The sequence below is a fragment of the Pyrgilauda ruficollis genome, unplaced genomic scaffold (assembly GCF_017590135.1).
Source record: "Pyrgilauda ruficollis isolate IOZ18807 unplaced genomic scaffold, ASM1759013v1 scaffold31, whole genome shotgun sequence".
In the NCBI taxonomy this organism is placed as follows: Eukaryota; Metazoa; Chordata; class Aves; order Passeriformes; family Passeridae; genus Pyrgilauda; species Pyrgilauda ruficollis.
In genome coordinates, this window is record NW_024524489.1 from 2,495,437 (window position 1) to 2,507,524 (window position 12,088).

General features: G+C 46.6%; 1 protein-coding gene across 3 annotated transcripts in view; it reads left to right on the top strand.

Moving 5' to 3' along the window:
* Positions 1-12,088, top strand: part of BCL11A (BAF chromatin remodeling complex subunit BCL11A) — a 70,162-nt gene that overhangs the window by 2,141 nt on the left and 55,933 nt on the right. For all 3 annotated transcript variants that reach the window (XM_041474134.1, XM_041474135.1, XM_041474133.1), the window contains exon 2: positions 3,319-3,648. In XM_041474134.1, the coding sequence (XP_041330068.1) occupies positions 3,319-3,648 (330 nt within the window). The remainder of the gene's footprint in view (positions 1-3,318; positions 3,649-12,088) is intronic.

Here is a 12,088-nt window from a genome sequence, read left to right on the forward strand (position 1 = left end):
CCCCCCTCCCTCTTCTTCTTTGTTCTTAATTTTGCGCGGAGTTTGCTTGCTCCGGGAGGCAGCGGGGGATGCTCGCCTTCCCCTCCCCGGGTTTCCCCTCCCTCCCCATAACGTGTTGGCGGTTCCCATTGTACCCCCCAAGTCTCCCTTTCCTCACACCGCACGATCCGAAGAGACAAACTTGGGATTAAACAGCCCTTCTCCATCCTTCCCACGGTACGGTGCGGGAAAATGCCCCGGCAGCGCATCCGCATTGCCCCGCGGGCATTTCTCCTCACCGAACTGTGGCACCCCCCTCCCCGCCCCATCACCCCCAGTACCTCCTTTCTCCCGGCACTCCAAAATCCATCCCTCTTTTGCCGGTGCGGTTGTTTTGGTGGCTGGGAACAGGGGGAAAAAGGGGGGAGTAGGAGGGCGAAGGGAGAAAGCTGAAAAGACATGTTGGTGGAAGGGCAATTTGCATGAAAAATAGAGACGGATGATTAGGGACCCAGGCAGGGAATTTTGATTGCCCCAGAATTAAAAGATGCATCCTGCAAATCGGAGGCAACGCCAGGTGAAATGTATTCTGGTGTTTTCTTTGTAATTCTGGTATTTTATATTATGTTCTAAAAGTAGCAGTAATAATAAAAAACATATTTTTTTTTGCTGGCTCTGCCTCCATCATGAGCCAAATGTTTTGCAGCGAACACAGTGCCAGCCGTATTTCATACATTAGTATATAATTCTTGTTAATTAGCAATAATTTACGTTAAGAGCATAGAAAATGTTGAGGTTACAGGTTTTATATCTGTACATTTGATCATCTTGTTATTTTCAAGAACTTTGCCTCCTATAAAATTAATTAGGTGAAATGTGGAGGTGTAATCAGCAACCTCTGAATTACCACTTCATTTCCTGGTTTTGATTGTAAATCAGCCCAGTCTGTACAGACTTTTAGCAAAGTCTATTTTTGTTCAGTGCCACTTTTAACTGTCTGGTGTCGAAGCAGCGGGTTACCTTCCCCTGCTAAATAATAGTGACAGCGTCAGAAAGGAATCAGGCCGCGGGAAAACATTATAATTGAGTAATGATTATGCAGAGCTCCTCGCTAAGCCAGTTGCAAGGGGAGCACGGGTGGTTTTGTGTCTTCTTGCTGCGGAGAGCCGGTGAGCTCCAAGTTAGATTCGCGAAATACCTTTGTCTGCGGCGAGCAGCGAGCTACCGGTGGAATTAGTCCTGCAATAATTTACTCCCTCGGTCCGAACGCAAGGAACGGCTTGGGGAGAAAAACGCCATGCCCGGCAATCCCGCAGAAACACCCTGCTCCTGTGCCGGCTTCCCGAGTCGGAGCGTGAGACGCACGTTGTGCCTCCTCTCCTGTCGGTCTGTAAGTTTAGGAGAAAGCCCCAGCGATTAAGACATTGTTTTTATTAATACGAATGTAACCTTCATATTCCTGTGGTTGACCTTACGTTAAATTAGAAGTAGTACTAGAGGCAAGAAATGATGGACTGGATCCCTGTGTCCTAGTTGGAGCTGAGGTACGGCGAGGTAGTGTGCTCTTTCAATATTATTTTACGCAGCACAACTGGGAGCTACTCCAGATCTTCCTCCTCAATATTCAGCCTAGGTAGGGTTGAAATAAATTTAACCTGAGTTCACTGGATTTTTGCACTTTATCAAAATCAGTTCCAATATTGTGCAGTCAAATTAAAATCTATTTTTTGATTCTCTGTGGCTTTAAGTTCATTAAATGTGAAATTGGCAGCCAGCTAAAGAAGGTCAGGCTGATTAACTGTTTAGGAGTTGTATTCTGTCTCACTTGCGTTACCTGGCAGTGTTTTGAGGTGGGTTGTATTTGTAGTACCCTCTCCTCCTGCTCGCTGCTGTTAGCGTGCGTGTTGTGTTGCGCAGACAGAGGAGCACCAACACGCTGCTCGTATTTATTTTTTTTCCCCCTCGTGAAAAGCGATGGCGGTGGAGACTGCACAGAGATTGCCAAGGTATTTTTCTGCAAATGTAACGTAAAAAAAAAAAAAAAAAAAAAGCCAACAGAAAAGAGAGCCGAGTCTGCCTCGTTAAAGCATCCACTGACGATTCTGTGAGCAGAAATAGCCTCATAATGAAGCTTTTTGGAGCTCATTCAGAAAATTTGTCAACTTTGACAACATTAGGCAAGGTATTTTGAGTTTAAAGAAGGCGCTTCTCACTGTTGCGAGGAAATGTGGCAGTTGCTTGGCCAGGCTGATTTTTAGATGCTGAAGGCCATGAGTGCTAACATGTTCAAGATAATTTAGGTATTCCCTTATTTTGGGATTAAAAAACGCTAAATGACTGATTGCCTTATTTCCTTAAGTACTAAAAAAATACCCCATCCAGCTAATATCTCTGGTGGAGAATTTGCTGTATATTTGGATCCTGAGGAGTAGCTCAAAAGTGAGTGGTGCCTCCCCCCACCCCGCAGGCATTTCTGCTGCACTTGCTTTTTATAATTTTGGTTTTCTGCCATAGATACTTATTTATTTATTTGCCTTATACCCTCCCCCTTCCCCCACTCCCCCCCCACTTCGTGTATAACTACTGCCTTTAGGATTTTTTTAAATTGGAAGCCGCAAACGGGCTGATGGGGACAGTGACACAAATCCGTGGGTTTGTGTCTGCACGTGTGTTCTGAGGGCTGGATGTGCCCTGTGTGTCGGTGCCTGGGTGTGTGTGCCCATGCAGGCTGGCTCTCCCCCCTTCTCTTTTACACACATGCACACGTTACCTGCACGGGCTGTGCACGGAGTGTGCAGTGTCTGTGTGTGTAGAAACACCTTCTGTCTACACTGTATTTCTGAATTTTAGAAGCTGGGTCTTGTCTGGCTGGTGGAAGATACACACCCATGTGTGTGAGAGTGTGTGCAGTGCTTTTAGCCTTGAATTCATGTACATAAATAATACATTCAGCAGTAAAACACCATATTCCCTTCTTGTCGTAGTACCACAAGAGTTTCACAGTGTATTCTTTCAGCCTATCCATTTAATTTTAGCACCGAATCGTTCAAGGAGTCAGAAATGTGCCCTCGTGTAGGAACACTGAGACAGTTGCGGTGCTCTTCCTCTGAGTTCTCTGTGCTACGGCTGCTCCTGCAAAATCTCTTCCCTGTAACTGTTGAATCCCTGTCCTCGGTGCCGTGCTGACAGCCGTGCTGCATGGGTTTGGCTGGGGGGAGCAGGCGGACTCCAGAGCGGGGTGTAATATTCATGAACAGGGGGCTCGGCGTGTTCCTCCCCCCGCACCCACTGCCTTTCCCGAGAGCTCTAACCATTCTCCTTTTGTTTCTCAAACTGCAGCCGAACCTCTTGAAGCCATTCTCACTGATGACGAACCTGAACATGGCACATTGGGAGCTCCGGAAGGGGACCACGACCTCCTCACTTGTGGCCAGTGTCAGATGAACTTTCCGTTGGGGGACATTCTTATTTTTATTGAGCACAAACGGAAACAATGCAATGGCAGTCTCTGCCTAGAGAAGGCTGTGGATAAGCCACCTTCACCCTCACCAAGTGAGCTGAAAAAAGCATCCAATCCCGTGGAGGTTGGCATCCAGGTTACGCCAGAGGATGACGATTGTTTATCAACGTCATCTAGAGGAATTTGCCCTAAACAGGAACATATAGCAGGTAAATTAAAGCAAGGAGAAGTGTTTGCGAGTTTATTTCTGTTTCAGTTGCAACGTAGCGTGTTGGCAGTCGTGCGCTGCCGTGTCTGTGTGTTCTGCTCGCCGTGAGGGCCGGGCTGTCCGTGCCCTCCCTGCCTCGGGTTAGCGGTGTTTCCCGGTGCCTGCGCAGCGGCGGGAGCAACAGGCACGTGCCGTGCCAGCCGGTGTTTCTGGCCGTATTGTTTGAGGCCACTCTCGTGATTTGCCTGCATTGTAGTCATCGTCTCCCGGTGTCTGGCCTGCCGGAGCGCCGCGGGAGGAGGGTTCCGAGGCTGCCGCGCGAGAAAGCGAGGAGCTTTTGAGTCTTTGGCAAAGTCAGGGGTGAAAGAGTTAACCGAGCATCCGCCAGCCTTGGTTCCATATTGGCTGTCAGCGTATGGACTGTAATTAAACACAGCCCCATGGCAAAGTGACACCACCGACCTTGACTTTAAGATGCCATTTTCGACTGGCCAGGCCAGAGTAGAGAGGGCAGTTGCTGAAGCGCACAGACATGCTTATTCGAAAAGTTTAAGGGCATGTTGGAAATTTCAAAAGGTTGGTTTGACAGGAAAGGCTGCTCTCTGCAGCCTGCCTCCTCAGCCAAATGATAAATGCTTCGCTGTGCTCTCTCTTGTCTCTGATGTGGTTTTGACAGATGTATCTTGATTTTGTTTGCGGTTTACACAACCACATGTCAGCTGTACAAATGTCCAAGGCAGAGTTCTGTTTTGTGCAACAAACAATATGAAATGTAATTTAAAAAAAAGAAAAAAGGGTAAATAATTCCATTTCATAGCATAATTTTTTTTTTTTTTGTAAAATCAGAAAGCCATTGGCCATGCAGATATTTTCACAAATGAGGTTAAAAAAATAAAAGTGTACCATGTAAAAGAAAATCCCAGAGCCCTGGGAGTGTAACAAGGCACGCTCTGCCTTTAAAACCCTACTAGTAAACAAAAGTACTGCCCATTCGCAGCGAGCGTTTCAGATCACTTCAAACCACGCCAATACTGCCAGTCGAAAAAGGCGAGACCGCCGCGTGTCAACCCCAATGAATGCCTGAACCAGTTTCAAGCTCCCCCTCCAGTGATGTCTGGGATGTGGCACTGTGGGTACCTCTCTTCGGGGAGCCCACAGGACCGCTTGGGGTTGTCGGAGGCGCAGTACATCATCACATGATGTGCTGGAGCTTGTCTTGGGCTTGCTTTGGCCACAAAGTTAAACCATAATAGGGCAGTAGGTGCTGGGAGGTTCGGCAGGATCCTCCCGGCAGCCTTCCCTGGCCTCCAAGACGGCCGCCAAACTGTGCTGGAGAGCTGCAGTTTTGGAGGTTTTGTGGTGGCAGCAGATCCGTATCGGTGCATGGGTGTCTGTCTGCGCACGTGTCTGTGTGCAGAGCCATGTGCGTGCACACGCAGACGTCATGTGAACAAGTGTGTGCTGTTTCTGCACAGTAATCGGTCTTCCCTTGAAACGTGAATGTCTCTACATTTAAGAGGAAACACAGGTTCAGCTGCTGCGAAGCTGTATTTTGAATGAGACTTAAACCCCCCCAGTAATTCCCCATATTGCACTTCCCAGACATGGATATTATAGGTGAGGTTTCTTTCCCAGAGTGTTAGAGGGCAGTGCCCATTTCCATGTGCTGCCTGCGATCTGACGGAAAGCGAGCAGAAGTGTAGAGCGTGATTAATGAAGCAGGAGCCTGGCGGAAGGGATTTGTAGTCTTCCAAGCTCTGGAGCCATACTAAATCACCAAATATGGAGGAGCGGTGGTATGATGTAACGCTGTATTTACGTACGGCGCCGCTCCGCTCAAAAGACAAAACACAGTATCTGTCAAGCAAGAATTAAACATGCTGTCGTCCCCGTGGTCCCAGCTCGGTCCCTGGGCTGGAGGGATGGCCACGCTGAGGAGTTCTGCATGAGGGGAACCTCCTCTGCTGAGGGTTTTGCTCTGGCACTCACTTGGTGCGGGAGGCTCAGCGAGCCAAGCCTGGCTTTGGCGTGGCGCAGGTGACGCGAAGCGAGGAGGATTTGGGCTCGCGCGCCGTCACGGGGCCGTTAATTCAGAAAGGGCTGTGGTTTTACCTGGCTGTAAATGCTTCGCTGAGCACAGGCACAGTGGCAGGGCCTGATCCTGCTCGCTCGTACACGTAGGTGGGCTTGACTGGGAGCTGGCTTGGCGCCGTGCAGGAGGGTCCACAGAGCAAGACGTGAGTGTGTTCTGAGTAGGGATGGAGTTGTGGTTGTCAGGACTCTTCTGCCCCAAGGTTTCTGGCTGTGGTGCTCAGCCATGCCTATATGGATGGGAGGTCCAAGATTGCAGGTTCTCTGCACCTCCCTGGCTGGGCTGGAACCGAGCAACACTGGGGGTCCCTTGGTTCTTCCTGTTGGAAATGCAGCCTGGCTTTGGCAAAGGGAGAAGGGGAACCAGGAGCTATGGGGTCTTGCGCTGTTCCTCCCTTTCTTGTTTTCATCTGCTTTTCAGTAGGATGCAGTTGGAGTTCAGCTCCCTTGTGTCACAAAGAAGTGTGGTGATAGCTGGAGTTACCCATTGCTCGTAGTCTGTTGTTTGAGGAGTCCAGCAGTAAAATTTCCAATGAAGCTCTTGGAGCCTGAACTGTGAAGTTCAGGCTTCAGGAAGACCCCTGTGAAGAACCTCAAACTCTTCCAATTCAGCTATTTATATCTGATTTCTGTTCAAGAATGCAAAATGCAAGATTTGAGTGTGTAATTAAGGGGAAAAAAAAAATAGAGGCTGCCTTTGGAAAAATACACAGAAGTTGAGGAAATTATTCTTTCCGCTAGGAGACCATAAAATAGATATTTTGTAGCAATGTAAAAATGTTCCAAATTAGTTTTGAGGATGGAAGAGGTGTTCCAGGTTAGCCCTGGATACAGAGGTGCTGTGGGTGAGCTCTGGGTGCAGATTTTTCCCTGCCTGCAGTTTTCTAGTCAGTAAGTTGGGGTGTTAGAGTAAAAGAGAATTATAAGTAATGGTTAAAGATCTGTGGAGGAGCAAGGAGGCAGCGACTCATTCAAATGCAGGGAGAAATGTCTGTTTTAACTGTCCTTAAGCTGCTCTTTATCTTGCCATTTTCCAGAGACAGGGATGAGGGCAGGAGCTTATATGTGTGTGTGTGCAACCTGTGCAGCAGCTGTGGGATCCATACAGGTGCAGGCATGTGTCCATACCTGGCTCCTCCATGTGGGTGTCTGCCTGTGCACAGCTCTGCCTTGCTATAAAATTTTGAGTGATGCTGATCCAGCGCTGGAGCTGAAATGCCATAAATTTAACTGAAAATTAATAGGATATGTTGTGTGGGTCCAACGAGGCAGCTTTCATCAATATGTATGTCAAAGCCTCACCACCAGATACCGGCATCCCGTGATTTGCAGTGAGGGCGACGGCAGGGCTTTAGTTATCCGCTCTCGTATTTTACAATAGGGGGAAATATTAACTGAAGTATCTGGAGATCAGTGAATGTAAAATCGCTGCTCACTTATTGAAAAGGCTGAGGAAATATTTATCGCCCGCCCGTGTCAGGTTTTGGCGGTTTGTTTGTTGCATGTATGAATCCGAGGGAATTAATGAAAGGTTTGGCTTTGGGTGAAGAAGGATCTTAAATGTTACTTGGATGCATATGGGGGAACACTTTGGAGTGCTGCTGCAAATTCCCCTGTACGATGCCGAGTGTGGATCCGCGGATGCTCTATTTACTGTACAAAGAGGGGAGGAGGAGGGGAGGTCATTTTTACTGCTCGAATCCTATATTCTCAAGCTGCTTGTGACATTCAAATTAAACACGTGGGAAAATAATGTAAGAAATCCCTCTGTCTGCTGCAGTCGGGGGAAGGTGAACGTCATTTGGTATTAAATTTGAGAATGAGCTTTATTTGATTATTACAGTTCTCGGGAAGTAATGTCTTTAAGCAGAATTTTTTTGGGCTGTTGTCAGTAGTTGCCATTATAATTCTGGAGGTTGTGATTGTTGATTCCTTGTTTTGTTTTGTTCTGGAGACAAAAAAATACTGCTGTCTGCACTGAATAGTTAGCATTGCATCTGGACAATAAGATGAAAGCTTAAAAATAGAGCGGGGGGGAAGAAGGAATATGGGAAGATTTTGAAGTCAAATTCTATCTGCTTTCCCCATACAAAGAAAGAGAGAGAGCAGGCTGGGTAAAATATTGCAGACAGGAAAAAATAGTGAGGGTGCTGCCCAAAGGCTCCCGCTCCCAAGATTTGGAGCACTGCGTACAAGCTGTATTTGTAAATAAGACAGAGAAAGGTTGTGAACCGGCAGCTTGGCTGTTTTGTCAAAGTACAATGTCAGAGAAACTCTTTCTAAGACAAATTGTAAATAGAAGTGTCACGATGATTGCATGATTGAGCTCTAGAAGTGTCTTGCAATTGTTGGCATTGTCAGAAGACTTTTGAAAGCTTAATTAAAGGCGGTGGCCTGTGCGGCTGTGAAATTTACTTCTTGGGGGGGAAAAATGTAAAAAATGTAGGGGATCAAAAAGTTGCTGTAAGGCTGCTCGCGCAGGGATACAGAGAAGAGTCAATAGTTTCCCTGCTTTCCCCGTTGCCTTTTATAAATTACGTTTTTTGAAGAAGCAAGCACGTGACACCAATATCATCCTTTGTACGAGGTAAAGATTGTGTTAGTTTTCCTATTCCCTGCTGTTCCAGACAGTTAATGTAAAAATGGCTCTTTATTGGAAACACAAATAGGAGTTCACTCGAAGCACAGAAGCAGGGTAGAAAGTTTTCCTCTGCCTCTGCCTTCCAGGGGAGCATCACAGTGTTGTGGTGCCCTGAATATTTCTGCTGGGTTTTTTTTGTTTCCTGCAAACCAGATCTTCTGAGAGGATGAGAAACACATTTTGTGTTCCTTCTCCTATTGCATGGGACACTGAATTGTGGAGCTGCCCATGAGCAGAGGCATCACTGCATCCAAAATGCTGGTGGTTCAAGAGGCAGCCTGGCACACGTTAAGCTCCACATAGATCTTGAAAGGTGCACGTTGGCATCACGTGCCGAAAGCTTTGGAAATCATGCGCGTAATAAACGCAAGGCTCCGCGCGGAGAGTCCCAGCAACGAATGCTGGGCCACGGAAACTGAGGCAGGGAGTAAATTAAACACCTTCTAATTAGCCCGGTGGAAGAAGTGAAGTCTTCCCTAAACATTCCCATAATTTGGTAATGCCTCTTTTAAAGAGGAGGAGGCCTATTAGCATCACCCCGTTTTGTATATGCAGCCCTCAGCCCACGAGCTCGCTCTTGTTTCATTCAAATAATAAAGACGATTAAAGAGGCTTGAGAGGCAGCGGGAGTGGAGCCTCCAGTTGTTTGGCTGCACACATCCTCATTTGGACAAAATTTTTTTTTGGACAAAATTCCCTTCAGGCTTTGGTCTGTTTATATATCCACTAGTACCAGCTTTGTGCAATAAAAGGCGTTTAGCATCAAGCTGGACATGGCCTGGCACAGTGCCACTTGTGTTTTGTTGTGGGGTTTTTTTTTAGCTAATCGCTGAGGATGTCTCCTTACCTTTCTGCTTGTTGTGATTTTGTTCGGGTCATGATGCTGCCAGGGATGTCTCGAGTCCAAGGAAGTTGTCTTCTCCCAGTGGCAGGATTTTGAATGCGGCTTCCATCCGGGAGTGCTTGGTTTTTATGTGTCAGCTACTGGGGTACTGCACAAGTCCATAAAACACATCAAGTCCATGTATTTCAATGTATTAAGACTTAAGTATTTGTATGTTCATACTGGTAGCCATGGCCCTAAAATTAACCATTGGGTGGATATTTTTTTTGTTTCTCCCTTGGGCTAATGAACATAGTTTTGTCTCTCTGTGTACATAGACAGCAGCTCCAGCCTGACGCCTGGTGACGTCGGGCATAGCAGGTTTGGGCCCATGTAGGTAGGCACCAGTACATGGATTGCTGTGATTTATGGCATACTTTTAAGAACAACAGGCATATTAATGGACCCACAAACCACCCAAGCGGTTGGGATGATCTGATAATGAAGTTCCATGAAACACAGTTCGCTCTGGAGGGGCCCCCATCTTGGGTGTGCTTTGCCCCGCCAGATGTGGATCAAACTCTTGCTGGAACTGGACTGGTGACTGTGGACCCCTATGGATGAGCAGACCAAGCGTTCACATTATTCAAACCTTCCCGTGTTAATGCCAAACGCATTTTAAAGCCCATAAACATCCTCCCCGTCTCTTTAATCAGGTTTAGTATGCAACGCATCCCGCACGGGGTTCAGCCAGTTTGTTTTCCAACCTTTATTGGCCAGCTGCACTCGCTGTGCATCTTTAAAATATTTCAGCGAGGTTTTTTTTTTTTTTTTTGCTCTTCTATCGCCGAGGCTGGTAACTTGGTGGCTCATTCTTCATTCGGAGGTGGCATTGCCTGGGGTTGGCGAGGGAAAGGTTTGCGGTGTGGGGTGTGGCGAGGTCAGCCCCGATCCCAGCGGGGAATTTGTGTTCTTCATTTGCCTTTACAATCGGAGCACAGCTACTGTACCTTGGAGCAGCTCTCAGGTGTGAGCTCAGATGGGCGCATGTAAATGTCCTGTCAGATGCAACACAGGAATATTAATGTTTCCTCAGCACCACGCTATAATAAAGCTGTACACAGCCGGCTTAATATGCAGCCGGGCTGGGGAATTGTGTAAAACTTCGATAGCCCAGTGTGAATGACAGCGGTGGAAAAAAAATATTCAATATGCCACAGTTTGCATTCTTGTTTGCCTTTGATCTAAAGCAAAATGAAAACATCCTCTTCTTTCCCTCCTCGTTCTGAATAGGTGTCCTTCCTCTGCAAAATTGGATAGTAAGTAAGAAAAGAAGACGAAGTGCAGGGCACGGTGCAGAATTATTTGAAGCACATTAACTTCAGCCCGCTGGGGGATGTAATTTTTTCAAGTATTAGCAAACATTTATTTTTTATACTTGGGATTGTTGGCACTGCTTTTCATTCTTTTTTTAGCATGTGGGTCTGGTTGAAACAAAGAAAACAGAGCCACCACAAACAGGGGCTGGAGCCCCTTTTGCCCTCTGGCTTGGGCACGGCCCAGGCTGTACATCCTCCTTGTAGAGGTTTCATTTGCATCTTCTTGTGTGTTTGAATCTTCAGCTCCATCCAAAGGTGTCTGTTTTTCAGTGCGGTTGTGTTCGAGGATTTTTAATAATGTGCTCATTTAACTGAATCAACAGCTGTCAGGAGTGGTTGTAGTAAATCCACAAAATGCACAAAGAAAAATACATACGTTCCCTGAGACAAAACACTTGAAACAAATTGGCTGCCAAAAAAAGCTGCTGAATTCTGGGTTTGCAGACAGTGCACCAAAGTGTTTCTTCTCTCTGCTTTCCCCGGAGACCTCTCCCTGCTTGCCTGCTGCAATTCTACTGGAACTTTTTACCTGAACAGGTTGCTTTTAAAGAAGAAATCCTATCACTTCCCCATCTGGTGGGTACAGAACTCAGCTACAGCTCGGATTTTTTGTGTTTCACACTAAATAGCTGAGACCCCAAGAGTGGGGCAAGAGCAAAAGCCCAATAGCTGCCTTGCCGACAAGGCAGGAGGCTCAGTATCCCTGGGAAATAGCTGTCAGGAGAAGCTGTTCCTCTCTGCCCTTCCAGGTAGGCGTTGTCAGGGTGCTGCCAGAGGGTGCAGGATTCCCAGTGGAGTGGGTGTGCTGGTGGAGGGAGCTTTGGTCAGTCAGAACCAAGGACTTTCTGCTTCCACCCTCCCCTGCTTTGCCTAAATGCTGAACAATTACACCTACAATTTGATCTTAGCTGCAGATAGAAAAACCTCTGCCTAAATAAACAATGGAATTACTGCTGAACAACAAAGGCTCAAAGAAGAGCCCTGCCTTTAGTGGTGTTATTATTGTTGTTGTGGATAATAATATTATTATTACTATTGTTATTATTACTGCTATTACAACAGCTATTACCTCTTTAAAATTATGCATCACAGTTCCCCGTTCCTTTAGGAAGTAAGGAGTTTAATTTTGCATTAATTGCTTGCTTAATTAATTTATCAGGTAGGGAAACACAAAATGCAAAAATACAAATGTGTTGTGTTGTATTTCCCTCCCCCCCCAATATTGGCAACAATTAATTTGTCACCCAGCATTACTTTGCTTCAGTGTCACAGCTGGGTTTTTTTTCAGACATTGAATGAATCATCTGGGTTTTGTTGCATTTTAGCTACTGAGTTTATTCTTCGTGGAGTAAGAGAATAGATCAGCAGAACTGTCGTTCTTCAGCCAGGGCGTCGTGAGCGCACGGAGCATTTACTGTGTGAGGGTGGCCGGGGCTTTTCCCTGTGTTTCTCTATTACTGATGCTGATTTTCTTGTTTAGGGAAGAGTTGTTGTGCAATGAGAAGCA